Below are 24439 nucleotides of genomic sequence, written 5' to 3' on the forward strand. Positions count from 1 at the left end.
GGAGAAATTGTTGATATTTGATAATATGGAATTCTTTGCTCTCCCTCTCTCTTTCTAGGATGCTCTTTAAAGAGAGTCGAAGTGTTCATAATCATCTTACATCTGCTCCGTGAGTGTAACATAAGCACATATTTATATATACTCTTCTATTTTCATTTATTTAGCTTTTCATACTATTGTTTGCAGACCCATAAAGTGCTTGTCTGAGGCCCAGGGATGGGAGGCTTGTTAGAATAAAGTTTGAACCAGTGTGTTTTGTGTAGTTCAAATTACTGGTGAAATACATTGTATGATAGTGTGCTTCAGTATGCCAAGGGGAAATCCCTCTGGAACTAGTCAACTGTTGCCTGTATAATTCTAGATTTTAATCTACAAGTCATACATTTACCAGATTGACATCACAGAATAGAATTAACTGGATATTATTGCGATGAAATGTTGAAAGTGGAAGGAGGCGTTTGTGAGAAAGATGATGTTTGAAATTATTGATCTAGATCAGGCACCCCAACTTGCGGCCCTCCAGATGTTTTGGCCTACAACTCACATGATCCCTAGCTAACAGGACCAATCCTGTGTGGGACTGCTTTGTAAACGGCTTTCTTGCTTGTGAAGTTCAGTGGAGGCATTGATCCTGTAGGTTGTCAGGCAGGAAGGAGAGCTGCAGCATCAGGCCTACCTTCCCCTAGGAAGACGCAGCCACTTATCAGAGAGGTCTCTGCCTCCTTGTATGGTTTTTCTGCCCTGCTTGTTCCTCCCTACTGCCTGATACCCTGCCCCCTGACAGTCATGGATCTCTGGGCCAATCCAATATAACTCACAGCAACCTGTGGCTATATGTACCTGACTAGTCTGAGGCCCTCTCAATATGACTGATTTGGCTCAGGCCTCAGATCCAGGACAGAGTGCTAGTAATCACAAATATGCACATTTACAAATTTTCACCATTTTCATTATGAAAACTCAGTACCCCAGTAGGGGGTCAGTTTGTATTCAAAATACAGTTGTTAAATGAACTGTCTCAAGAGGAGGACCAAAATTTAGACTTGGCGTAGTTATGCTTCATGTGGATATGAGACTATTTTCTGTTTCTTTCGCTAATGGTGTCCACACAACCTGAACCTCAAAGTTCAGTAAGTTGGTGAGTTTAAAGATCAACAAATGGATTTTGTGGAACCACCTTCTCAGAAGCAAATTCTAGTCAAAATCCTGGGTGCATGCATATTTGCAAAATCTCCCCCAGGGTTCAGTTAAGTTGTGTTTCCCCTTTTTTCTCTTTGAACGTGTCTTGCCCATACCTAGCCAGCCTTGTGTTTATGGCCAGCAGATTTAAGGCCTTTCATAGGGCTCTGACGCTTCAAATTAAAAATCATAGATTGCCCTCTAACTATAAATTTGTGCTCACTAGGGCAAAGAAGAAGGTGATTCTGGCACCTAAACCCAAAGCAAAGGTAAGTAATAAGTCAAAATGAAGAAATAAATAGTAATAAAAATTCAGCAAGATGTAAAGTTTCACAGATCTGAAACTTTAGCAATTAATCCACCAATCTGGCTTTTTATTTATCACCTTTGTATTGCATGCTTTCATCAAGGATCTCAAGGCAATATACATGGAGTGCTACCTTTACACCAATCTTCTGAAATACATAAAAAATAATAATTAAAAATTGTCCAGTAGCACCTTAGAGACCAACTAAGTTTGTTCTGGGTATATAAGCTTTTGTGTTCATGCACACATGGTATCTGAAGAAGTGTGCATGCACATGAAAGCTTATACCCAGAACAAACTTAGTTGGTCTCTAAGGTGCTACTGGACAATTTTTTAATTTATTTCAACTGCATCAGATCAGCACGGCTACCAACTGAATCTTCTGAGATGCGTTAGACTGAAAAATAGCCCAGGGCTACCCAGATCCCGTTTTTGTCAGCAAATGAAAAAATTGCTGAGCAGTGTGGTCTTCATGAAAAGCTTGCTGCAGAGTTGATAGCTCCATGCGTAATAATTTTAAGGTATATAATTCCTTTCAGAGCTTGTAGAATTTGTGTGATATCTGGAAGGTTCAATGTACTTGCACTTGAAAATGTGCATCTGAGGCTCCTCTTGATATGTTTACTGATGCAAAACTGGATAATATAACATAGTGTTTTCATTGCAGCCCAGAAGCTGAGACAAAATTAGGGGAGGAAATATATTTAAGCAATATTACTTTTTGGTGACACATTATGGTTCATGCATCTTAATGGTAATTGATTCAGTTAAGAATATTGGCTTTCTTCTGCAATAAAAAAGAGATTGCATCATGTTGTATTATGAGCATTCTAGAAATTAGTGTCATGAAGTCTTTTATTAACTATTAATTGGTATGACCTTTAAAATGGATTTGTTGTCTGGCGCTCAAAGTCATGTGATGGGAGACAGATCTATACAGTATTTGTAAGGTGGGCCTACCCCAGTGATACCAAAGATAAGTGTTTAGCACACACGGGATACTAAGCTATGTCATCATAACTGTTTTCCCCCTGCAACTCCTTCCACAGACACTATCCTCAAAGTCAGACTTCCTTTTGATGTCCATTCCTGGTTGGTGGAAAAGAGATATCAGAAAATTGATTGTGGAAATAAGAATAGTGGGAACCTTTAGTCATCCCTCAAGCCCTATATATATTTAAATCACAGCCCCATGTTCACTTAAGATATGGAGCAGACCCATATTGAGTCTCATGCTCTACCAACTGAGCTATCCCCATATGTCTACTATTATCACATTTTTTCTTGAGTCTCAATTTTATACCCTGCCATACTTTGTAATGGAAACTCAAGGTAGAGAACAATATAAAAACAGTTAAATTACAATGGAAAATGGACCACAATATATACTAGTAACATTTAAAATAAAGCCATTTAACCCAACCTGATCAAGTCAAAAACGGAATTAATTATATTTTTAAAATAACACAATTTATGGTTCATGCATGCTTTCTCGTGGACTGAGTTCCAAAAGTGAGAAACATCACAGCATGTCCTAAACAAATTTATTTCTTGGACAGAAGGTATTTAGAACAGAGCACCTGCAGCAGGGCTTTGTGGGCTCATATGGGAGTAATCTCTCTTTTTAACAGATTCAGTAGTAGATTTAGGTTTTCTTTTAAATAACTACACCCTGCAGGGCTTAAAAAATTAAAACTGATAAGCAAGTAAACTTGTTTTTACAATCAGGTATCAAATAAACTACAGTAATGGAACCATGCATGATTACAAACAGGCAAGACACAAGCATTCTTTGAAATTTCTTCCTTCTTACTTGCAGAATGATACTTTAATTTTCATTATTTCTTCACACTAGGATTCTAGTCCAAAGAAGGAACAAAGAGTCTGTACCCCTTTTACTTCAGCTTGTGTTCCTGCTTCAAGTACCAGCACACCTGTCACTGCCCTGGCCAGTTCTAGCTGTAATCCTACTCCGGAGACCATCTGCCTAGATGATTCACTGGATGAAGATCTCTCCTTCAATCCACCATCATTGGAATCCATTTCTGATGTTCTGGCTGTTATTAACAATGGAGCCAAGAGTTCTCCTGTTGTGCCCTCTGTAGAGACACCAACTTCAAGACCTCGGCCTGGGCTGAGAGAAGAGAAGTTAGCAAGTATAATGAGCAAGTTACCTCTGTCATCTTCAAAAAAGGTAGAGACTGTTCAAACACCACATTCTTCAAGTCTTATAGCTGGGCACACAGGACCAGGACCAAAGAAATCCCAGGATTTACTTCAGACTGGTATCTCTTCAGGCCTTATTGCTGGGTCTTCAATTCAGAATCCCAAGGTTTCATTGGAGCCCTTGCCAGCCAAGCTTCTACAACAAGGATTACAGAGGTCAAGCCAGATTCAAGCTGCTTCCTCGTCACAGGCCCACATTTCTTCCTCCTGTAAGATCCAAGCCACAGCTTCCTCTGCTTCTCAGAGACCAAAGGATACGTCTGTCCTTGTATCCTCTTCAGAAGCCCACGGTTGTGGCTCTTCAGCATTACAAATAACAAAGGTTCACCAGCAGTCAGCTGCCCAACAAAAATACGTGTCTCCTCTACAAGCAACTATTAGTAAATCTCACACCAATCCTGTGGTGAAACTAAGTAGCAACCCTAAACTCTCTTGTTCGTCCCCAATTACCAAGACATCAGATAAACCAGTAGGATACCGCCTGACTAGCACCGTGTCTGGGAGTAGTTCCCAGATGGCTCACCCACTTGTGTCTCGGACAGCATCCAGCACCTCTACCTCTAGTAACTATTTAGCCAAGACCATGGTATCACAAGTTTCTGCCCAGGGTTTCAAGCCTCCTTTCTCCATGGTTCCTTCCCCCAAACCTGCTGCCTCTCCTAAGCCCACAGCACCCAAGCCTTCTGTAACACCCAAACCTATTGTGTCACCTAAACTATCCTCAGCAAGGTCCACTTCAACACCCAAGCCTGTATCATCTTCCAGTTCTTCCAGTTCAAGTGCACTAGTATCCCAGAGTAGTCACTCTAGCAGCAACAATTCCCTTCACAAACAGCCCAGTGGAGCAAATGTCAGCAGGCAGTCTCCTACAATTAATTTACTGTCCTCTAACCGCACCTCAGGCCTTCAACCAGCAAAGAACCCTCAGGCTCCTTCAAAATTGTCCAACTCTTCTGCCTCTGGAACTGTTGGCAAAAGCAACTTAAGTGGAGTTGGAATGAATGTACCTGTCAACAGAGGCAGCAATCTTAATTCAAGTGGAGCTAATAGGACTAGTATCTCTGGGGCAGCAGGAAGTGGAACACAGGGTGCTACTAAACAATTGTCAACTCCACACAGACCATCTTCTGCCTCAGGGTCTACAGTTATACCAGCCAGTGTGCAGGTATGTGTTGAATGTGAAAGCTCATTATAGGCATAACATGTGTATTCTATTTTGGGCTATTTATCCTTCCTCATGAATGTAATTACACTAATAGTGCAATTCTCTACATGTCTATTAAGAAGTAAGCCTGATTGAGTTCAGTGGAACTAACTCTTTAACTTAGCATGTGTAGGATTACATCCTAAATGTATATAGACAGTTTCACGCTGATGAGAGGGTATGAAGCTCTAAAGTTCAAGAGAGACAATTTGCACCCTAAGGGTGGAACTGCACATTGTGTGACACTGAAAACAGCAGCCTATGTTGGCTTTTACTCAGTAAAGTGCTCACCCCATTTTGCAGTGTGATTATTTTGTGCATTTCTCTGCCCTGCCAGTGGCAGCAAGTGATGTGAGATATGGGTATATATGTGATTTGTATCCCACATATCCCTTATGTGATTCACAGTATAGAATAAGTGAGAATTTATTATATTTGAAGTAGGTGGGGAAAACCCTAGTCACTCTTGGCATAAACGACACATTTGTTTAGCACAATACACAGTGGGAGCAAACTTCAGCATATTTACAGTAGCATGTTGAGATTTGTTTCAAGGCTTAACGGAAAAGGCTAATTCACATTACATGGGAAAAGCAGTTTCATGTGAGAAACTCTTTTTCATTTTTCACTCCCCTCTCTGTTTTCTTATTTTAATCAACCTCTTCTATCTTTTTGTTATAAAAGTGTGTTATTTTAAATTTGTATATTACTTTAGACTTGAACATAACTCAGATATGCAAGCCAAAGCAATTCTGGTGCTACAGTGTTTTTCTGTGATGTTTGCTGCAAGTTCTATCTTCTAATATTCATTCTAGTCTATAATTTCCTATATGAAATAGGCCTCACCATCTCATGAGTTAAACGCACACAAGTTAGTCCGTATTGTCAGTCTGAACAATTTTAATCAATGGCGCTTGTCTGATGTTTTATTACTCTTCTGTTGTATCCTGCCATAATTTAAGCAGCAATCGTTTCTATCTCCTTAAATGTAGCATTACTTAAAGGAAAGCATTGCTTATAAAAGCAACTGTTGTCAAAATTAATATTTATTTGCTCTGTTCTTCTATATAACTGCTTCAGACTCCATGTCTACTACCATTTTCTTAATGAGGGGCCTTGGGCAGAAAAAGCAGCTAATACTATGCTTGTCAGCCTCCCTTTCATCCAATGGTAGGACCTACACCCAGTGTAGCTATACTGTAAGCCTTCTTACCTGTGGTCTTTCATCTAAAAGCCTAACTTGGCTTTCACTGTAATATTTTCTGCTTCTACATTTCCTTCTTTGTGTATCAAATCTTCCAAGAGCTTTCTGAACTTCATACATTCATACCATTTTTTTATGTAGTCCTTTTCACCATTTACTGTGTTAGTTGCTACAGCAGCTGGCTTGCACATAATGCTAAGCCAAAAAAGTCATAAATGTGTGAGGGTTCCTGAGGAGGAGATTGCAGCTGCTGGCTATTACCAGCAGCATACTGCAGCACTACCTTCCACTGACCCATAGTTTATTGTGCGAAGCTGGTAGCTCAACAGTTGCCTGGCATAGCCTGGCAGATTGGGCCAACTCATCCAAACCCCATCCAGTATTCTCTTGCCATAGTTTTAGCACACACTCATAGATTGCTGCATTTGATTCTTGTCTGCTCTTCCTATATTTCTATGTTCAGGGTGAAGTGAGCATGTTAGAATGGTGATACATATAATAAATTATGATAACTGCAGAAATCCTTCCCATCTTGTACTAGGGTTTCTTGGTTATAGCTGCTTTGTTCCCTAAACTGGTACTGCAATCCTGAGTACACTTACTAGCATAAGCCCCCTTGTACTCCTTGGGACTTACCTCCAAGTAAGCATACATTAAATTGTGCTGTGAAATAATTTATGCCTTCAGTAACACTCTTACAAAATCTTGAATTTTAAATGTAAGTGCAATGGATGCAATGCTGTGGGAAAGAGAAGCTGAGGGAATGGTTGAAGCATTATAAAACTTTCCCATTTAAAACTATTAATTGTGGAAACAGTAACTTACACTAATGGCAAGACAAAAAGGGAACACAGCACTCACTGCTACCTGAATATTTTATAAAGTTGTACCAGAAGCCACATAGGCAATGTGTAGAAAAGCATGACCCTTGTTTTACGTAGTAAAACTTCAGATATTTATATAATTAACCTTATTTTCTTGGGTGTGTCCCAGAAAAGCTGTAAAACAGATTTAAAAGTAACACTTGTCTCTATACAGTCAACAACAGGTGCATCATTACTGGCAAATGCTTCACCTTTGACGCTCATGACATCACCCCTGTCTGTAACCAATCAGAATGTGACATCTGCTCCATTGGCTCCTTTTGGGATGCTGGGTAGCCTTGTTCCTGTGACTGTGCCCTTTCAGTTCCCATTGGAACTACTTGGCTTTGGAACAGACACAGCTGGAGTAACAACCAACTCGGGATCTACCTCAGCGGCTTTCCACCACAGCCTAGCGCAGAGTAAGTAAGGCTAGATATTTTTCCCATCCAATTATTTTAAACCTCCTTTCACATAAACACTGTAATTGCAAGGAAAATGCAGGGATCTCTAGAAATACTTCACAGTTTGTAGGTGAGGGTTTTATTTTTTGGTTGCTGTTAATGGCTATTTTTAAACTCTCAATATTATGTGTGTAAATGTGTATGTTTTTCCACATTATGTGCACACTGATTTTTGACTTCCTTTCTGGATGAAGTGCCCTGTGATAATTGGAATTTGAGAAATTTTTGTTTATAAAGTGGGACAAAACCCTAACATTCTTCATCCCAGAAAACTGATTAAAATGAGCACCATAGCTTACAATTGAAAATAAGCTTTGCCTTTTATATTGTAAGTGCATCTTTTGTAAACAGTTTTTTCCCTTCTTATTTACCAAATGTAGATTTCAGTATTTGTTTGATATTAGACTTGGAATGTTTAATATTAGTTTCTTGGGAAGTCTTAAGTTGACACATTTATTTAGCTATGTTTCTTCTTCCACTACCACAGGATAGCATATATTAAAAACAAAAGTGGTATCAAACAGGATATTTCCTTAAGCTGCATTCTTGGCATTTTAAACAATGTATCTGTTACATTTACTGAAAGAATGTGTATATAGAACTGGTAACCATTACAGCGGTACTTCGGGTTACATACGCTTCAGGTTACTTACGCTTCAGGTTACACACTCCGCTAACCCAGAAATAGTGCTTCAGGTTAAATACTTTGCTTCAGGATAAGAACAGAAATTGGGCTCCGGCGGCACAGCAGCAGCAGGAGGCCCCATTAGCTAAAGTGGTGCTTCAGGTTAAGAACAGTTTCATGTTAAGAACGGACCTCCGGAACGAATTAAATACTTAACCTGAGGTACCACTGTACTGAAGATGTTTTGGACAAAAATAAGTAAAGCTGCTTTGTGCATTTATGCAAAGTAGATTGTTTGCATCAATTAGCTCTTAATTTTTGTGGTTGTATTTGTTTTTTATTATCCATGCTACTTCAGATTTACTGAAGAGTTTACCGCCTGGAGCTCAACATGCAACAGCGCTGTCTCACACACCTCTGCCTGCTCACTTGCAGCAAGCTTATACAGGTAAGGAAAAAATCTTGTCTTTTTAAAAGAAAAAGAAAGTGAAATAACACTTTTTAAAAGTGAAAGAACAATTTTCTCATCATGGCTTAAGTCTTTTGTAATTCTACAATAGTGAAAACTGCTGTAGAATCTGTTTTTCCAACATTTCCATGATGACAGCTGCCAGAAGTACTCCAGAAAACCCTAGGACCTAACAATGGCTTCTGAGAATGCTTGAGGGCCTGTTTATCTCTACATCTCAATGAGAATTATCAACTTGGGATGAATTTTGGGTTTTCACCTACTTTGATTATCTGTCACTGCATATATAAAATAAGTGAACTGAGCTCTTTCATAAGGCATTTTTCTCAAATAAATATTTCTCAGAAAGAATTGGAGTGGAATTTCAGTGAAACAGACCAATTAACCTATCTCCCACATTCTTGCTTCTGGAGTCAGATGCTGGGATACTGGCATATGTACCACATAGTGTGGCAATGAATTCCACAAAGGTGTTGCATGAAAATTTTGTTGTAATGGCTGCCAAGTGGGAATGCAGGTTTCCATCATATAACATACATTTCGTGAGAGTAATTTACATAATAAGACAATTTACCTTATATGAATCCCCCCTTTCATCTTCAAATTCCAGATGGAGGCCAAAGTAAAGGGGACACTAAGTTACAGAGGAAAACCCAGTGATGTCCTGATGAGCAAGGGAGTTAAAGTGGTTCTGCTTTGCTGATGGAGACTGACCAGTTGGGAAAGTGCTTACGCGGACACAGAGCTGCTGTTTCTGTCAATGTTTACATATTCTGATTCCAAGCACTGTGGTGAGGAGGAGGAGGAGGAGGAGGAGAAGAAAAAGAAAAGAATACTTGATCAAAGAGAGAAGGAAAAGGAGGAAAGTGTTCATGTAAAAATGGTTCATAGTTTGATATCTCCTAGTGAATTCCCAAAGCCTTTTATCCTTTCTGAATAGCTCAGAAAGGTTTGGCCAAATAGGTTCAGTTGTCAAACCTACAGCAGCACAAACCTTCTTTCAGGCTGATATCTGATAGAGGATCTGTGAAAGGAAGCTAAAATAGACATCTCTATCCATCATGCAAGTGAGGCCATACATCTGTTGTCCCCAGGGAAGCTTACAGTATATGCCAGTTAGGAACATTCTGTAAAGCTTTGGATAATGTGGCATATAAAGCAGAAATTGTGATTATGTAGAAAAAGCAAGGAAGAAAGTATTTTCTCCACACCAAGCTAAGGCCATTTTGTCACTATCTCTTTGAAGAGCCTAAAGATTACAGACGGGGAGGATTGTTCACCATAGGTAATGTCATTGACCAGGGTAGAGTTTTCCCCCTCTCAAGATGGGAGGAAGGGAAAAGTCGGAGGGTGTTCTGTAACCATTCTTCAATTTAACTTCATATACTCAAATATAAAATGAGAACTTACTTGGCTTCATCAGACCAGATCTTGCTTTCAGTATCTTCTGAAGAAAGTCTTTTCCTGCCCTTAACCTTGCTGTAGTACTTCAGAGTTGCCTTATTTTTCATAAACATAATCCAGAAATCTCCAGTTTTGATCCTTTGTGAAGAAAGTCTTGTCTCTGGTTCTTCTCCCTCTTGTAATAGCTCTAAAAAGTCTCACACTGTATTGATTTCCAGCTCACAATAACTACATGTAGCTTGCTTTTGTACAGAGTCTTGCTTTTCTCAGTACTGTTCAAAGCCTTCTCCAAAGAGTAGTTGAGGTGCCTTCAGCCTTGGCTTAAAATATGTATCTCCAGCATTCCTAATACCTGCATAGCTAGGAGGTATAAAACCTGACCCCCTTGTTGCACAGGGACACAACTTCTTTGCTGACATTCAGTTTTTGATAGCAATATATTAGATGTTGGGGAGGCAAATCTTGTATTGCACTTCGTAATTATTACAGAAGGAATATTTGGATCAAAATATAATTTTTGTTAAGAAAAATCAAGAAGGCATGAGACATTGTGCTCTTCTGTAAAAAGTATCTGTTTTCTCTCACTTAAATCTTATTAAAACATTTTGACCCGTTCTAGCCTGAAAAAACTGAAAAATCTAAGTAATCTGAAAATGAAGGCCATTCTCCAATAAAGGTATATGCGCACGCAGGAGAGCATGTATAGCTGGAGGTTTCTTTGAAACTTCAACTGCAACTGGTCAAGCTACAGTTTAAGCAGACAAGCAGCTTGTCCGTTGAACAATATGAGTGGCTGCATTAAAACTTCAGAGAAATCTTTGGCTCTTCATAGTGTTCTACCCACATACCTGTATAGCTTTATTGTATAGTGACCTAGATCACACTTGCTGCTGCCTTCTACCAGACACATTTTTTGTTTCCAAGTATGTTCCTTCATCTTAGAAAGCCAGATATGTTATATTTACTAATTTAGATTTCACACTAATTCTATATGTAAAAATATACATATATTTAAATAATATATAATATAAACACAGTAACTGAATGTTGGGTTGAGCCCACTAATAAAGAACTTTGCACAACATCATGGAATAAAAAACTCAGTTAAATATTGAATTTTACCAAATGCAAGGTAAACAAAAGACTTTTCTAAAATATTTCTTACTACAAACTTGCCATACTTAGTTCAGAATATATTTCGCTGGTTCATTTCCCCCCAACCTTAGAGTCCCAAAACTATTAACTGGTATATTTTCTTCTCTTACTCATTTTGCTGACCCTTGAGATAGAGGTAAAAACTTCCTTGTTCACCACAGCATATATTCCATACATAAACATACAAAATCTTACATTCTCTGCAAGCTTGTTACTATAGTGTTGGCTTTCCCTTGTAGCAATTTAAAGCCTGCATTGCAAATTAAGTATGTTTTTGAATCCTTTTTTAATGTATCTTGAAAGTGTGACTACGTTGAAAAAATAAAAATAATAAATGCAGTTATTGCTTGAGTGAGGTAGAAATGTATTTTCAATGAAATACCATCAAATGTGAGATTACATTGGCTTAACTAGAAGGAATTTAGTGAGAATTTGGCATGTGATGAGTCTGCCTTTGCAGATCTTATTATGAACACTAAATCTTAAGCAGGCAATATTCCTTTCCCCCCTCTGTTCATTCTAATATGCAGTAGGAGAAAGTATGGAGGTCAAATGTTTTTCTGGCAGACTTAGTTTTTTGCTTCCAGGTGTTTATCACTGATAGAAATATTGTACCAGACAATTCATTTATGTCACTTTTTCCCTTTTAAGCTCTTCTGTATTTATAAAGCAAAATTATACTCCATGGTTAAGCTACTGAAAAATGAAATTTCCCCCTTTAGAACAAAATAGCACAAATTGCCTGCCCCTTCAGTATAGCTCATGCGTATTCTAATAATATATTAAATCAGTGAATGAGTTGATAGGTCAGACTACACAGTCATTCATCTTGCCACAAAAAAGTCAAACAGGAATAAGCTGGGCATACAATGTGAACTCTCAGACGATCAAGTTTCAAAAACACCCAGCTGTAAGTATCTGAAGACATTGTCTTCAGTAAAATAATGATAGATGCCAACTCTGCACTGTGTGCACAGTAAAGGGGGAAAAAGATATTGGAATGAATCAACACAATGAAGTGCAGCATTTTTAAAAAAATAAAAAGATACAGGTACATGAGCTAAACAGTTGGATCTAATGAAATGGCTAGAAAGAGGATAAATAGCATTCTAATGCGGTTTAATTTGATGAACTTCCTGCATAGTAAGATTCCATTTAGTTGTGTGGTGTTTTTAAAGGTCTTCGGGAATTCAAGTTGCTCTTGTCCTAACCCCCTCAGTATTCACAAGCAATAAGTCAAAGCTGTTATTCTGGGCAGCTGAGCTGAACCAGGAACTAAAATGGCAAGCTCACTCTGAGCCTCAAATACAAGCAATAATTTTCAAGTACAGGTTTGGAAATTGAATATTATTTAAATTATGCCTTCTGCTATGTGTGCTTAACCTTATGGGAACACACTAGCAATTTCTAGGTTATCTGGAATTTATCCAAAATCTAGATAAAGGATACAGGCATTGAACTACAGAATGCAAAAACGTCAGTTGTCTTAACAATATATTGTTCTTCTCCAACCTTAAGATAAAAGTTGATGGTTTAAATTACTCCTTTTTGTTCAGACTTTTATATCTGTTTGTCTCCCGGAAGATGGTTGGGAATGTTGTCAAAGTCCCAGGTGTGGGTGCTGTGGGTTTGACATCTGTTTTATTAAATAAGAAGTGACTTTTAATTTATCTAGTAGTATAGGCTGGAAGTGGGGTAGACAAGCAATATGACACTTCTTTCCATTTTTAGCAGTCTAATCCAACCTCTGCATAGCCTCTCCACTTGGTACAAAAGTAAAGATTCTGCAATTCCGAAGCTACCATCAGTTATACGGAACCATAATCATCTGACAGATAGTCTCTTAAAGCTCCCAACTGTCTTATGTTTGCTGCTACATTCGTGGAAAGAACTTTTGGCTATATTTATAAGTAAATTTAAATCTAGTTTACAGATGGGTTTTAGAGTTGGTTGCCCACAGGAAGATTAGAATGTCTTGATTTATTGGAGTGCATTGGCAACAGATATAGTGACTACGCTTATTTTTTTATTTTGGGACTTTTCAGGATAGTATTGCAGGGAAGAAGTAACGCCTGCAGTCAGGCTAAGCTTTGGAAGGTTTTCACCCAGGTCTCTTCCAGTGTTGGTCATTGTAGAATTGCTTGCTTTTTCTATTTTCTAAAAACTAAACACAAAGGTAAACAACTGATCAACATTTTATGCAATTTAATTTTATGGCAACATGTAAAAGTTTTTATGTAATTTGGTTCTGTCTCTGAATAGTGTTATCACTCCAACTTACTTGATTCAGGCCTTTGTCCTTTGGTTAAGTGCCTTTTCTTTGTTTTTTGTTCCCAACTTTCCTCAAAAAGTATACTCAGAGGTCCTAAAGTGCTAGGAGGTATTTGGAAGAACCTTGAACCTGCCAATATGACTTTATGCTGTTAAAATGACTTTTCCCTTCTGTAATTAGTGTGTGTAATGTTATCACTGCTGTATCATGGCATTCATTATTAGGTGCTTGCTTTCACACATGGCAGTATTCCCAACAGCCCTAATGTTTCATATGTTTTCTGTAGCATTAATGTTTACTTACAAAGGTGAACACAGACACAGGTGAGAGTATGGTAATTAGGTGTATTTGAGCAACTGTAAGGAAATGAGTGGTTAGTTGGAAATGGGCTGAACTATTCTCACTGGAGTTTCAGGTTGCATATTAAATTTTAGTATAATAGTGCTAGTCTGATAGTGGTATAAATATTGAATAAACTTGAACTGGTATTCCTAAAGTGTGACACAATTCTCAACAAAATATTAACATTCTTAGCAAAAAAAAGAAGAAGCACTGAACAAATTTCCACAAATTATAGAAATTGTATCAAGAATTCGTATTTCTTAAATCAAACTAGCAAAGTTAATTTCAGTTCCAGCAGTACAAAAAGTGCTGGCTAAAAAGGTAGAATCATTTTCATCTTGTTCTACTCCATCTGAGGAACCTGTTCTTTGGATCTCTAGGCAGCTATCTGGTGACAGTAGTGACTAAATATTCCTACTTAAAGTGACTGTTTCCCATGCATATTGAGCTTCCTTGTGTTGCTCAGATACATATCTAAAAATCTGTGTCAGAATTAGTCACACAAGAATCTTGCAATTAAGTAGCAAACTTGCTAAATTAAAGAGTAGCAAACTAGTTTTCAAGCAAAGAATCACAACAGGATTTCACTTAATGTCAATATTTTTATGACGCCTACTACTGTAAATTAATGAACTGTGAGAATAGTAAAAATGCAACCTAGCAATCAGAATAAGTAAATGTGCATTTTAAAGCTTGTTATATATTTGTAAAGAAGTAATCTGGATTTTCTTTAACAGTGTATTATTTAACAAGGTTTTACTATCTCGAAAACAAATCTAAGTTGCATTCTGTCAAAATAATTCTGAATCAATGGTTGGGCACTCAGTGCTGAATACTGCTATACCTGTTCAAGTGAAGGTGGCTCATTGTGGCTGAGGGAGATATTATCTATGTGGTGAGTTAGTTTCTTCCTAATTCCGGTGCAAATATGAGAGGAGATTGTTCTACCTCTAGTCAAAAACGGGGTTTGAACAAACTTCCATTTAGCAAGGAATGTTCTAATTGGGAGGGAAGAGAGAGACTGCCATGCCCTTGTTTGTTTGAAGCCTGAGCTATGGCCTAAAATTAAGCTTTAAGGAACTTACATCATCTAGGAAAAAATGAGCTTGCTCTAAACATAACTTCATCAAAGAACCCCAAAATGTGTCATTTTCTATGGGCAGAGGTATTAGGGAAATGTGGTGGTGTGGAATCAGTGTGACAGTGCAGAAATTGCCCTTACTCTTCTCTGAATCCACTTCTCAGGACCCTTTTGCTCAATTTTGCCTTTTTACAGTCCCACCAATTTTTTGGTGGTTGAAGTTTTAAAAGAGCTTTGAGAAGTCTTTGTCCCATATAGCTTTTTGGAACCATTTGACTCACTCGCTCCAGGAAACGCAAGCTCCATGTTTAGACCATTTTCAGTTCTTTTCCCTAATTGAATTATCCTTTCGTTTGGCACAGCAGAAAACCAGGGTTGTCTAGTTTTATCTTACAATAAATGTTGCATTATGGAGCAGTTCTTGTGCAGGATAAGAGTGTCTTTGTTCCATATAACAAATAATTTTCTGAAGCCTTCTCCCATTCCTATTGTAGACGGTTAAATAGTGTACACGACATTCAATTATTTTTCACCTCATTAAGGACTGAGGGTTTTTCACTTGCTGTGCTGACATTTAGCAGCAAAGATAACAACTGGGTATGCTCTTGCCTGACATAAAACATAAATTGGCAGAAACAAGCAAATTCAGAGGAAGCTAAATGGTAGGCATGGCACTCAATGTTTATTTAGAAGCAACTGGTTTTCAGCACGGGGGCAGGGATGGTCTTTGTTTTCATCCTTTCCCTTCTCTCTACAAGGCCTTAGTTTGATTCAGTAGGCAGTAAAATAAACTATGCATATAACTAGACTTATCATTCAGTAGCACATATACATTTCCCATGCTGGTGTGACGTTTACCCAAAGAAACAAGATATAGCTTTTTGAATGTGTATACTACAGAAATATTTTTGTAACATGGAAATTAAACTCTAGATAAAAAGCAAAAAGACTTTCACCAGTTCAAAGCTAGTGTCATGAAGAAACTTCATGGCTTTAAGAGCGATATTAAAATCTGATGATGTAATGCCTTGATTGACATTATCAAATATGCAGACATGAAACACGTAACTGTGGGAGAAATATCCTTCATTACCATCAGCAAACAGAACTTGATAAATCTGCAAGTGAATGAATACCTCACCTGTACACAGAGAAATGTCAGTTGGACATTTTAACTAACTCTTCCTCTAGATAGATCCTTCTCTAAATGTAAGTCAAGTTAAAATCCTGATACTTTTCTGCCTCCTCTTGCACATTTCAGTGTTGGACCTTGTGTGGTTTAAATAATTGTCTGACTAAACTCCCTGATGTTGCAACTGGTGCACTTTTGTCATTCATTCTCAGTGTTGGAGGTAGATTCTAAGCTTTAGAGTATTTGGACTGCTAGCAAGCAAGCAAAAACTCAATTATACTTACGTTACTTTAAAATAAGCTTAACTTGACCTCAAACCTGCTGAGCAGTGTTGAATTTTTAGCATTATAAACTAGCTCCCCCCCTTTCCCCCTCTTAGCACATTCAGACCTGAACATTACATTTCATCCGTTGGTATTTTCTAGGTCACAATATGTTTATTATAAGTGAGTGCCTGTGTCATTATAAATTCAGAGCATTGAGCAGAAATTATTCTGGAACAAAAGAATAAAATGCATTTCCTAATAAAGGGAATCACTCAACAGTAGAGCTTTGAAGTTTAAAGGCTAGCAGTTCTAACCTTTCTGCTGAATCGTGTGTGTTTTCCTCACCTATTAACATTCAGTTGGGGGAGAAGTAAGCTTTTAATACCTAGCTCAGTTGGCTAGGTATTTTAATAGAAGAGGTTATACAAAGTGAGGAAACTTCTACATGGTTAGCTCACTACTTGACAAAATTGACACATGAGTAGTTTAAAAAAATTACTAGTTTGTATACCCCTCCTTAATGTAACAAGCTTCCTTATCAAGTAGTGGTGCTGTAATAAACCATACTTGGCAAACACATCTGAAGCAGTAACTGTGTTCTAGGTTCCACATGTAGGCTTACCTTACTAGTTAGAACTGGAGTTTTTATGTAACTGAAGGGGAAACCTTTGGCTTCATGTGGGGAGAATACTCTCCTAAAACATCTTCCATGTGATAATGTACTCCATTGCAACAAATATAAATGGCTTCTCTTAGAGAAGGGGGCTTGAGTAGCCAAACACAGCTACTTGATAACTGGTGCCAACTGCTTTTGGTTTTGCTTTTTAGGGAGATGTGTTCTACTGACGTGGCGTAAATGATTTTATCTTTTCCTCCTCTCTCAAACCGAATCTGAACACAATATTTGAATTAACTTTTTTGTAATAATCTCAGGACCTGAAAGATTGTAGCATAGTGTGTCTTAAATGATGTACTGTACCAGCCATGAATTTTGTAAATACCCCTATCGCCCTCCTTTTTGTATTTTTGTTCTTTTTTTAAATATGTAAGGCTCCTCACCAGAACTGGTGCTTGCTTACTATCCATCTAAAACTGGAGTAGGAAAAAGGGAAAGCTGCTGTCACAATTGCCTGCCCCAGTTCTAAGTGTACGTTAAGGTTTGCTCAATTTTTAAAATGCTATTTATCTGGGAAACAAATACTTTTACTCCTAGCACACTATATCATGGTTTGGACCTGAACAATAACATATTGAATAACATATATTTGTTCCAGAACCAAAATTGCTTGATGTCAGAAGCAAGCAATTTTCTTCATGGCATGCCTGCCTCTGAAGTCCAGGAATTCCCAGTTTTCACACTTCCAAACAGGGTGCAGATTTTTATTTTTTTGCAACAGACTTCCTCTAAGAATGCATCTGTAGTTAGCTAGCAGATATCTGATCTGAAGTGGGAGCCTTGTTCAATTGAGTGTAGGTGTCCCTGTTCTTAACTATGGCAGGGCCTTCATGAGTGTTTTTTCCCCTTTTGTATGTGTCATGCGTCTGTGCTGTATTAAATAAAGAGGAATGTACATATAAGCCCATCCGTCTTCTGCTATTTATTTATGTATTTGAAGCCATTAAAACATTCAATGTTGCTATCAAATAATGCATTTTTTTTAACCCAACAAAACTAACAGTATAGGGAGGACAATACTGATTCAGAGTACAATGAAAATACAAAATATCAAAGCAAAAACTAATATACCTGATCCCCAAATGATCACAAAAAAGATATTTACAGAAGCAAGAAGAGGGTTGTGTGTTGTCAAGACTACGTGTGAAGAAAAATCCTCAGTCTAGGTCCAGTTGTCAAAAAATGCGCTCTCGTGACAGTGGCATGTGAAGCAGCACCTTGGCTAAGAATGCAAGAGAGCAGGTAGATTCGACTAGAAGCTATCCTGGACACAGGCAGGTTAGGGTCTAAAGCACTGAGCCCTAGGGCTTGCCGATCGGAAGGTCGGTGGTTCGAATCCTCGTGATGGGGTGAGCTCCCGTTGCTCGGTCCAAGCTCCTGCCAACCTAGCAGTTCGAAAGCACATCAAAGTGCAAGTAGATAAATAGGGACCGCTCCGGCGGGAAGGTAAACGGCGTTTCTGTGCATTGCTCTGGTTTCGCCAGAAGCAGCTTAGTCATGCTGGCCACATGACCCAGAAAAACTGTCTGCGGACAAATGCCGGCTCCCTCGGCCAGTAAAGCGAGATGAGAGCCGCAACCACAGAGTCGTTCATGACTGGACTTAACTGTCAGGGGTCCTTTACCTTTAATTTTTTACCAATACATTGAATTGGTCCTGCAAATGGATTGGGAGCTAATGAGGATGACAGTACACCAGCATTAACTGCCAGTGCCTCTGGCAGATTTCTTTTGTATTAATTTTAATTTTGTTCCCATTGAGGCTTTTGAATACTGCACAGGCACCCTCACAATAGCACCTTGCAGTAGTCTAATCCAGATGTTACTAAGGCATACATGACTGTTCAGGTCAGACCTCACCACGGAGGATTCCAACCTAAGATGGGAAAAGACTGTTTGTAATCCAGGCATGGGATACATTATATTGTCATGTTACTGCATTATAATGTCATGTTACTGTTACTCTTTTTCCTAATACTGTACTTCAGTTGTGCAGAAGTAATTGTACACAGAAACACTGTTAGAGCTTTTTAATATACAGTACAACCAGTTCCGATAGAACTGATAAACTGGTGATATATATTGCCCATTGTAGAGCTGCCATACACTATTCACTCAGGTGACAGGATTGTTGTGAATTGGAAATACTGTAATATGTAAAGCATCCCTTAATAAACTGTTGAATAGTTTTTAAAAAATCCGCCTTGTAGGCAAATTTGGAAGCTGGAGGAATTATTAGCAGAACTATGCTAATGAAAAAAGGGATGCATGACATTTTGCAAGCATTTTAAAACAGTGGTGCATTTTACAAGGATGGTAGGTGAGCAAATAACTAGGAAAGAAAAGCAATGTGTTTCTGTTAAGTTTATCTTGGAAGAAAAATGCTGTGGTGGTTTACCTCTGAATAAACATGCAAAGGCTGTTATATGCATATTCCTTGTAAATATGTTTATGTATGAACGAAACAAACAAACGCATAAACCTTAGTGTTTAACACCCTTGCTCTTCCCGGTCTTCATTCTGCGTTCAGCAAGAGGCGAATGGCCTTTAACTTAAACCAAACCACTCCGCTTTCTGCCTTAAAAGCCAGTTATGGAGACAAGCACCTCCTATTAACGAAGAAGGGTTTTTGAGTGAAGAGAGCAGAGTTACTTCAAAGCACTGCCACAAAAGAAAACCTGTAGCCTTGCCCTACTTTTTTATTTTTCTCACACTGATTCCTTTATATTTCCAGCACTCTTACCCCGAAAGGCAAGAGAAGGCGGGTGGGGCGGAGTTCCTTAGCAATGCAGACAGCCCTTACTTAGATCTATGGGCGCCTTCGTGTGTCTAGAAATATGTGGGGCAACGTCCGGCCTGCAAACGTCACAGTGTTGCCGGATGAGCAACCTGCGACGTATATGGAAGGGGTGGGACCTGTCTACGAAAAATGCGATGTTAGATACAATAACAGGATTGGAAGACTTTAAACTGTGTTAGCCCCAGTGGCCTAATGGATAAGGCATTGGCCTCCTAAGCCAGGGATTGTGGGTTCGAGTCCCATCTGGGGTGAAGTTTTTTCCACCCTTCCTCCCCCTCTCTTATTCAGTTTACATTTTGAAGCTGTTTGAAGAATTACGCTTCCTTTCAGCGCGGTAGTCGGAGGAAGGCGCGAACTGCATTAACTACAGTTATACTAACGGTAACGTGAGCGACACGCAGAGTAGTAATATTCTGCAGACTCTCTCATACTACTTATGAGTAACTTTGACACTGTGCGTAGCTTTCGTGCGGCGTGTTCATTTCACACAGCCTTTCCACAGTAAAACTCTTTAACCATTTCACAGCCCTCGTGTTCAGCACACGGAGGCTTAGCACATTTATGGCATAAAATGTGGTGGACCCCAGCCCGCTTCATAAAAGGAGGTTTACGCCACGAATGTGCAGCTAAGCCTTTATGGCGCTTTCTGGGACCCACCAGGGCTGACCACTATTGGGAGTCTCTTTGCAGGCAAGGCTGGCGGTGGAAGAGCCTGGCTGTCAAGGCACCTCTGAAAGGGAAGTCTTCTGTGCTGGGAGAACCAGCGGTCCTCAGGCCGTTGTGGAACTACAATTCCCGCCGTGCCTGGCCGGAGATTTCAGGCATGGGTGTAGCGGGGCGCGGGGGCAGCTTCCCCCCAAATCGCGGAAATACATAGAAACACTTAACTGACGAATTGCATCGCAGAGATCTCGGTTCTGCCCCCCCCCCATAAATCCTGGCCACGCCCACGCGTTCGGAAGTTTGAGTCCAACAGCCGTTGTTTCCTCGCACCCTGCCTGCTCAGTTCGTTCCCCGACGTCACGCCTCGGCTCCGAACTTAGGCACGCGGCTGCCGCGACGCCCTCGCAGCTCGCGGAGTTCGGTTGATCTCGGCTCTGTTAGCCGTCCCTGCAGGGCGGGTGAAAGGAGCTCTTCCGAGTTCCCCCGTCGGCTGATCTTATTGGCTGAACCTGGAACGGGCTGCGGCGTTTCATTGGCTGAGAGGAACCGAAGTGTTTGGCCAAGATGGCGGCACTGGGTTCGCCTCTCCGTACTTTCCGCGGTCTGCTGCGCGAGCTCCGCTATGTGCAAGGCGGCCGCTCCTATCGGGAGACGGAGGCTTACCGATATCTGAAGGAAGCCTTCCGCGCCCACCGGGTACGTTGGTGAGGAGGAGTCGGCACGGCTGTGGGGTCGCTGCGTTAACAGAATGTGTGTCCCGTAATGTCGTTTATAATGTCGACCTTCTAGGCTACGGTAATGCACGCTGCGCGCGGCTGCCGTGGATAACTATAGCGTCTAGCCTCTTCATAAAATTATAAGAGTGCATTTCGCCCCTTAGGGTCTCCGCTATCCTCTCCCTGCGGTTTTATGAGTCCAGTTCAAGTTGTTAGATCCAGTACACTGCACCCAAACTGCTTTGGTTTATATACCAACCCTCTTTCTGATGTCCGCTCTCAGCTTTTATCAGCTAAGAAAATCATCTTGATATAAAGCAATTTGAGCGAATGAGACCAATAGGGGGTCCAGTGGTAAAGAAGGCTGTCTCTGCACATGGTGTAGAGGGAAGTGAGGGGCATATGGGGCTTTTCAACCTGGTAAGAGGCCCCATCTAGAAGGAAAACACTGATCCTAAACATCAGCCACCTAGAAACTATAAACATTCGTGAGAAAGGCTTTGGGAGTAAACCCTGAGGAAAAATCAGTACCAACTGCCTTGTGGGACATCTTCAGGAGAAGAAAAGGCTAAGAAGTAAACCCTACCTATACCAATCTGGAGTGGAGTCCCTAAGTTGGCTGGATAGTGCCTTGTACACCTTCTTCCAGCAACTCCTGTAGCCAAGCTGGTGCCAAACATATTGCTCTGCTTTCATTTAGACTACATAAGCGAGGCTGAGAGGCGGGTCTTGTCTGGTCAGCCCAGGACTTCCATACACACTGCTCAGGCTTGTGCCCCGGGAAGGTCACTTTGGTGCTACTAACATAGTGGTACCCCTGGAGGCACACTCCAGTGTCTCTAGAGCAGAGGTTTTCAACCTTTTTGAGTCCATGGCTCCCTTGACCAACTGCAGGAGTGGCACTCCTATGGGGCTCGGGAGCCCAGTTATGTCACCCCTTGCCTGCAGAGCTCAAAGCCTTTCATGCTTTTTCGAACAGCCTCTCTTGTGGAGTGTTCTCTCAGCCTCCTGTCCTCTCCCCTCTCCTTGGGAGTCCTCTGGGCAGCCACTGCTGCTGTCCCTGGTCTCTTGAGCTGCTCCCCCTTGCTCCAAAGAGAGGTACCTCCTCAAACTGCTCCACAGGGGCCTGGGACTTATCTGTTCATTCCCAACAGCAAGGGCTGGAGGGCTGGATGGGCTCCCTCAACTGCTTGCTTACTCCAAGGCCACATCAGCTCCTGGCAACCAGCACCCCCTGGCCAGCCCAAGGCACCATTCACCTGTGGAGCTTGTAGCCAGGGCTGCAACAAACAGCTGTGCAAGCTTTTGGGAGGCAGAGATGCAAGAGGGCATCAGAGAAGGGAGAAAAGAAAAGAGAGACAGAGGCCAGTCTTGCCCGTGACACCCCTGAACATCATTCAAGGCACCCCAGGATGCCACGGCACACTGGTTGAAAACCACTGCTCTAGAGATAGACAGATGCCAACAATTGTCTATGACTAAGTGTATTAACTGCAATTTCTGAACTTTTTTCAAAAGCAACTCCATATAGATTACTGTTAAATGCAGTGACATCTGGAGGTTACTAGAGATGTGTTAGGCCATCTCTTTCTGGGTAGAGTCACAGCTGGCATTCTAGTCTAAACTGATATGCTTGTTTAGCTTGGCCATAATAATCTGATCAAATTAAAATGTATCTAGATTTAGCAAATTTCACAGCTTGATGGGATTCTAATAAGAATGCATAGATATATATTTATGAGGTTCTTATGTTCACCTACCTCTCTGTCTGCAGGTAACCAGTGAAAAATTATGCAGGGCCCAGCATGACCTACATTTCCAGGCTGCCACCTATCTCTGTCTTCTGCGTAGTGTCCGAGAACACTTAGCATTGCATAAGGAATATCATGGCAAAGGAGAGCGGTCAACAGAGGAAGCAGCTGGTCTTGTAGGCCTTAAACTGCCACAACAGCCTGGAGGGAAAGGATGGGAGCCATGAATATAACAAGATTTGTTCTTACTTCCTGAGAATGCTATATTGAGTTTTATTTTTGAAGAGACACATTTGTTCAAATAAAAATGCTTGTATGAAATATAGGACTCTTAACCAGAAATTTGCAGTGCCCTTAAATGTGTTAAAGTACAGTCAACTCTTCTGATATATATATTTGGTTGCTTATTCCATCTTCCCTTTCAGCCTGCCTGCACTGCCATAACAAAGTGTTAACAATACAGACTGCATAGTGTGTATGATGAAGACTCAGCTGTTTTCCCAACCAGGATTTTCTTTGATCCGTTAAGAAATACTAATTTGGGGTGCAATCCTTTCCACACTTACCTGAGAGTAAGCCCCAGTGAACACAGAACTTACTTCAAAGTAAACATGCACTGTAAATGTGCAGTCAAAGCTACCTTGGAAACTGATAATTTAAATAGTTTAAATGTCAACCACCTTGCAACTAACCAATTCAAAATCAGCAGTTAAAAACTAACATCAATGATATGATAAAGCATCAGTTATAAAAACTACAAACTTACTATTGCTTACTTTTAGAAAGTCTGTGTAAGTACGGTAAATTGTATCCGCTAAAAAGATGGCCGTTAGTGCCAGGCAGGCTTCCCTAGAGAGGACATTTTATAGATAAAGTACCATGCCCAACTGGATCCTTTTTCCTGTCACCACTTGCCAATTCTTTGAAGATGATGGGGCACAGCAAAGAGGTACTGAAAATAGCTGCAAGGTTCAAGCAGTCTTGTGTGGTAGAATACTGTTTTTTAGGTATCAGATTCCCTAGCTGCATATATCTTTATAGGTAATCACCAGCACTTTGAATTGTACCTGGAAATGAACCAGCAGCCAGGCTAGCTATTTAAAAACAGGTGATGTTTGAAGCATATAGTTGCTCCACTTAATAATCTGGTAGAAAATTTTGTAGTAATTGAACATGTCTAGGAAGTCTTCAAAGGCAGCTACACACAAAGCACTGCCGCACTCTGAAGATTGCTTAGATGGTTATTCATGAGCTACTGATCTCTGTCCAGGAGACACTATTGGAAGGTACTGCATACCATGAGGATCATTTAAGCATCCAGTATTCTGGATTTAGCAGAACCTCTAGCTATGAAGCTAATCATACAAACAACACTGTTCAGTACCATTCTGTAACTGGCCTGCTCCTTCCATGATCAGAAAAGCTACCTTCTAACAGTACATCTGACTTGTCTGGATTGATCTTTGGTTTATTGGCCTTACACATCCATTACAGTTTGCAAACACTGATTCAGCACTCCCATTATTTAACCTTAATGTAACAAAAAAGAGAACTTATGTGATTGCAACTAGAATCTCCAGCTGAACTGATTTGATTGTACATGTTAAGAAATGATGTTTAAAAAGACTTTTCCAGCAATGC

At 40.1% G+C, this 24439-nt stretch overlaps 2 protein-coding genes and 1 non-coding gene across 4 annotated transcripts in view; all 3 read left to right on the top strand.

The window, feature by feature from the left end:
* UBN2 (ubinuclein 2) overlaps positions 1-10068 on the top strand; it is a 41719-nt gene extending 31651 nt beyond the window's left edge. Inside the window, exons 12-17 of one of the 2 annotated variants that reach the window (XM_053407231.1) lie at positions 59-109; positions 1406-1448; positions 3342-4877; positions 7159-7405; positions 8431-8520; positions 9152-10068. In XM_053407231.1, the coding sequence (XP_053263206.1) occupies positions 59-109; positions 1406-1448; positions 3342-4877; positions 7159-7405; positions 8431-8520; positions 9152-9201 (2017 nt within the window). In that variant the 3' untranslated portion in view covers positions 9202-10068. Of the gene's footprint in view, positions 1-58; positions 110-1405; positions 1449-3341; positions 4878-7158; positions 7406-8430; positions 8521-9151 lie in introns of those variants that run through there. The other variant, XM_053407232.1, reaches the window with a different exon arrangement.
* A 9778-nt stretch (positions 10069-19846) lies between these two features.
* On the top strand, positions 19847-19919 carry TRNAR-CCU (transfer RNA arginine (anticodon CCU)). The gene has a single exon. It is a non-coding gene; the product is annotated as a tRNA-Arg (tRNA).
* Positions 19920-20704: 785 nt separating this feature from the next.
* FMC1 (formation of mitochondrial complex V assembly factor 1 homolog) lies at positions 20705-23140 on the top strand. The gene is made up of 2 exons (XM_053407423.1): positions 20705-21027; positions 22822-23140. The coding sequence occupies exons 1-2, from the start codon at positions 20896-20898 to the stop codon at positions 23023-23025; spliced, it is 336 nt and encodes a 111-aa protein (XP_053263398.1). The 5' UTR covers positions 20705-20895; the 3' UTR covers positions 23026-23140.
* The last annotated feature ends 1299 nt before the right edge of the window (positions 23141-24439 follow it).

This window comes from Podarcis raffonei, chromosome 10, assembly GCF_027172205.1.
Source record: "Podarcis raffonei isolate rPodRaf1 chromosome 10, rPodRaf1.pri, whole genome shotgun sequence".
In the NCBI taxonomy this organism is placed as follows: domain Eukaryota; kingdom Metazoa; phylum Chordata; class Lepidosauria; order Squamata; family Lacertidae; genus Podarcis; species Podarcis raffonei.

What these genes read in the sequence shown, in the direction of transcription:
- FMC1 (XM_053407423.1), top strand. Translation starts at nt 20,896, where the DNA reads ATGGCGGCACTGGGTTCGCCTCTCCGTACTTTCCGCGGTCTGCTGCGC. An exon ending in AAGCCTTCCGCGCCCACCGG is followed by an intron (nt 21,028 to 22,821) that starts GTACGTTGGTGA and finishes CTCTGTCTGCAG; the next exon opens with GTAACCAGTGAAAAATTATG.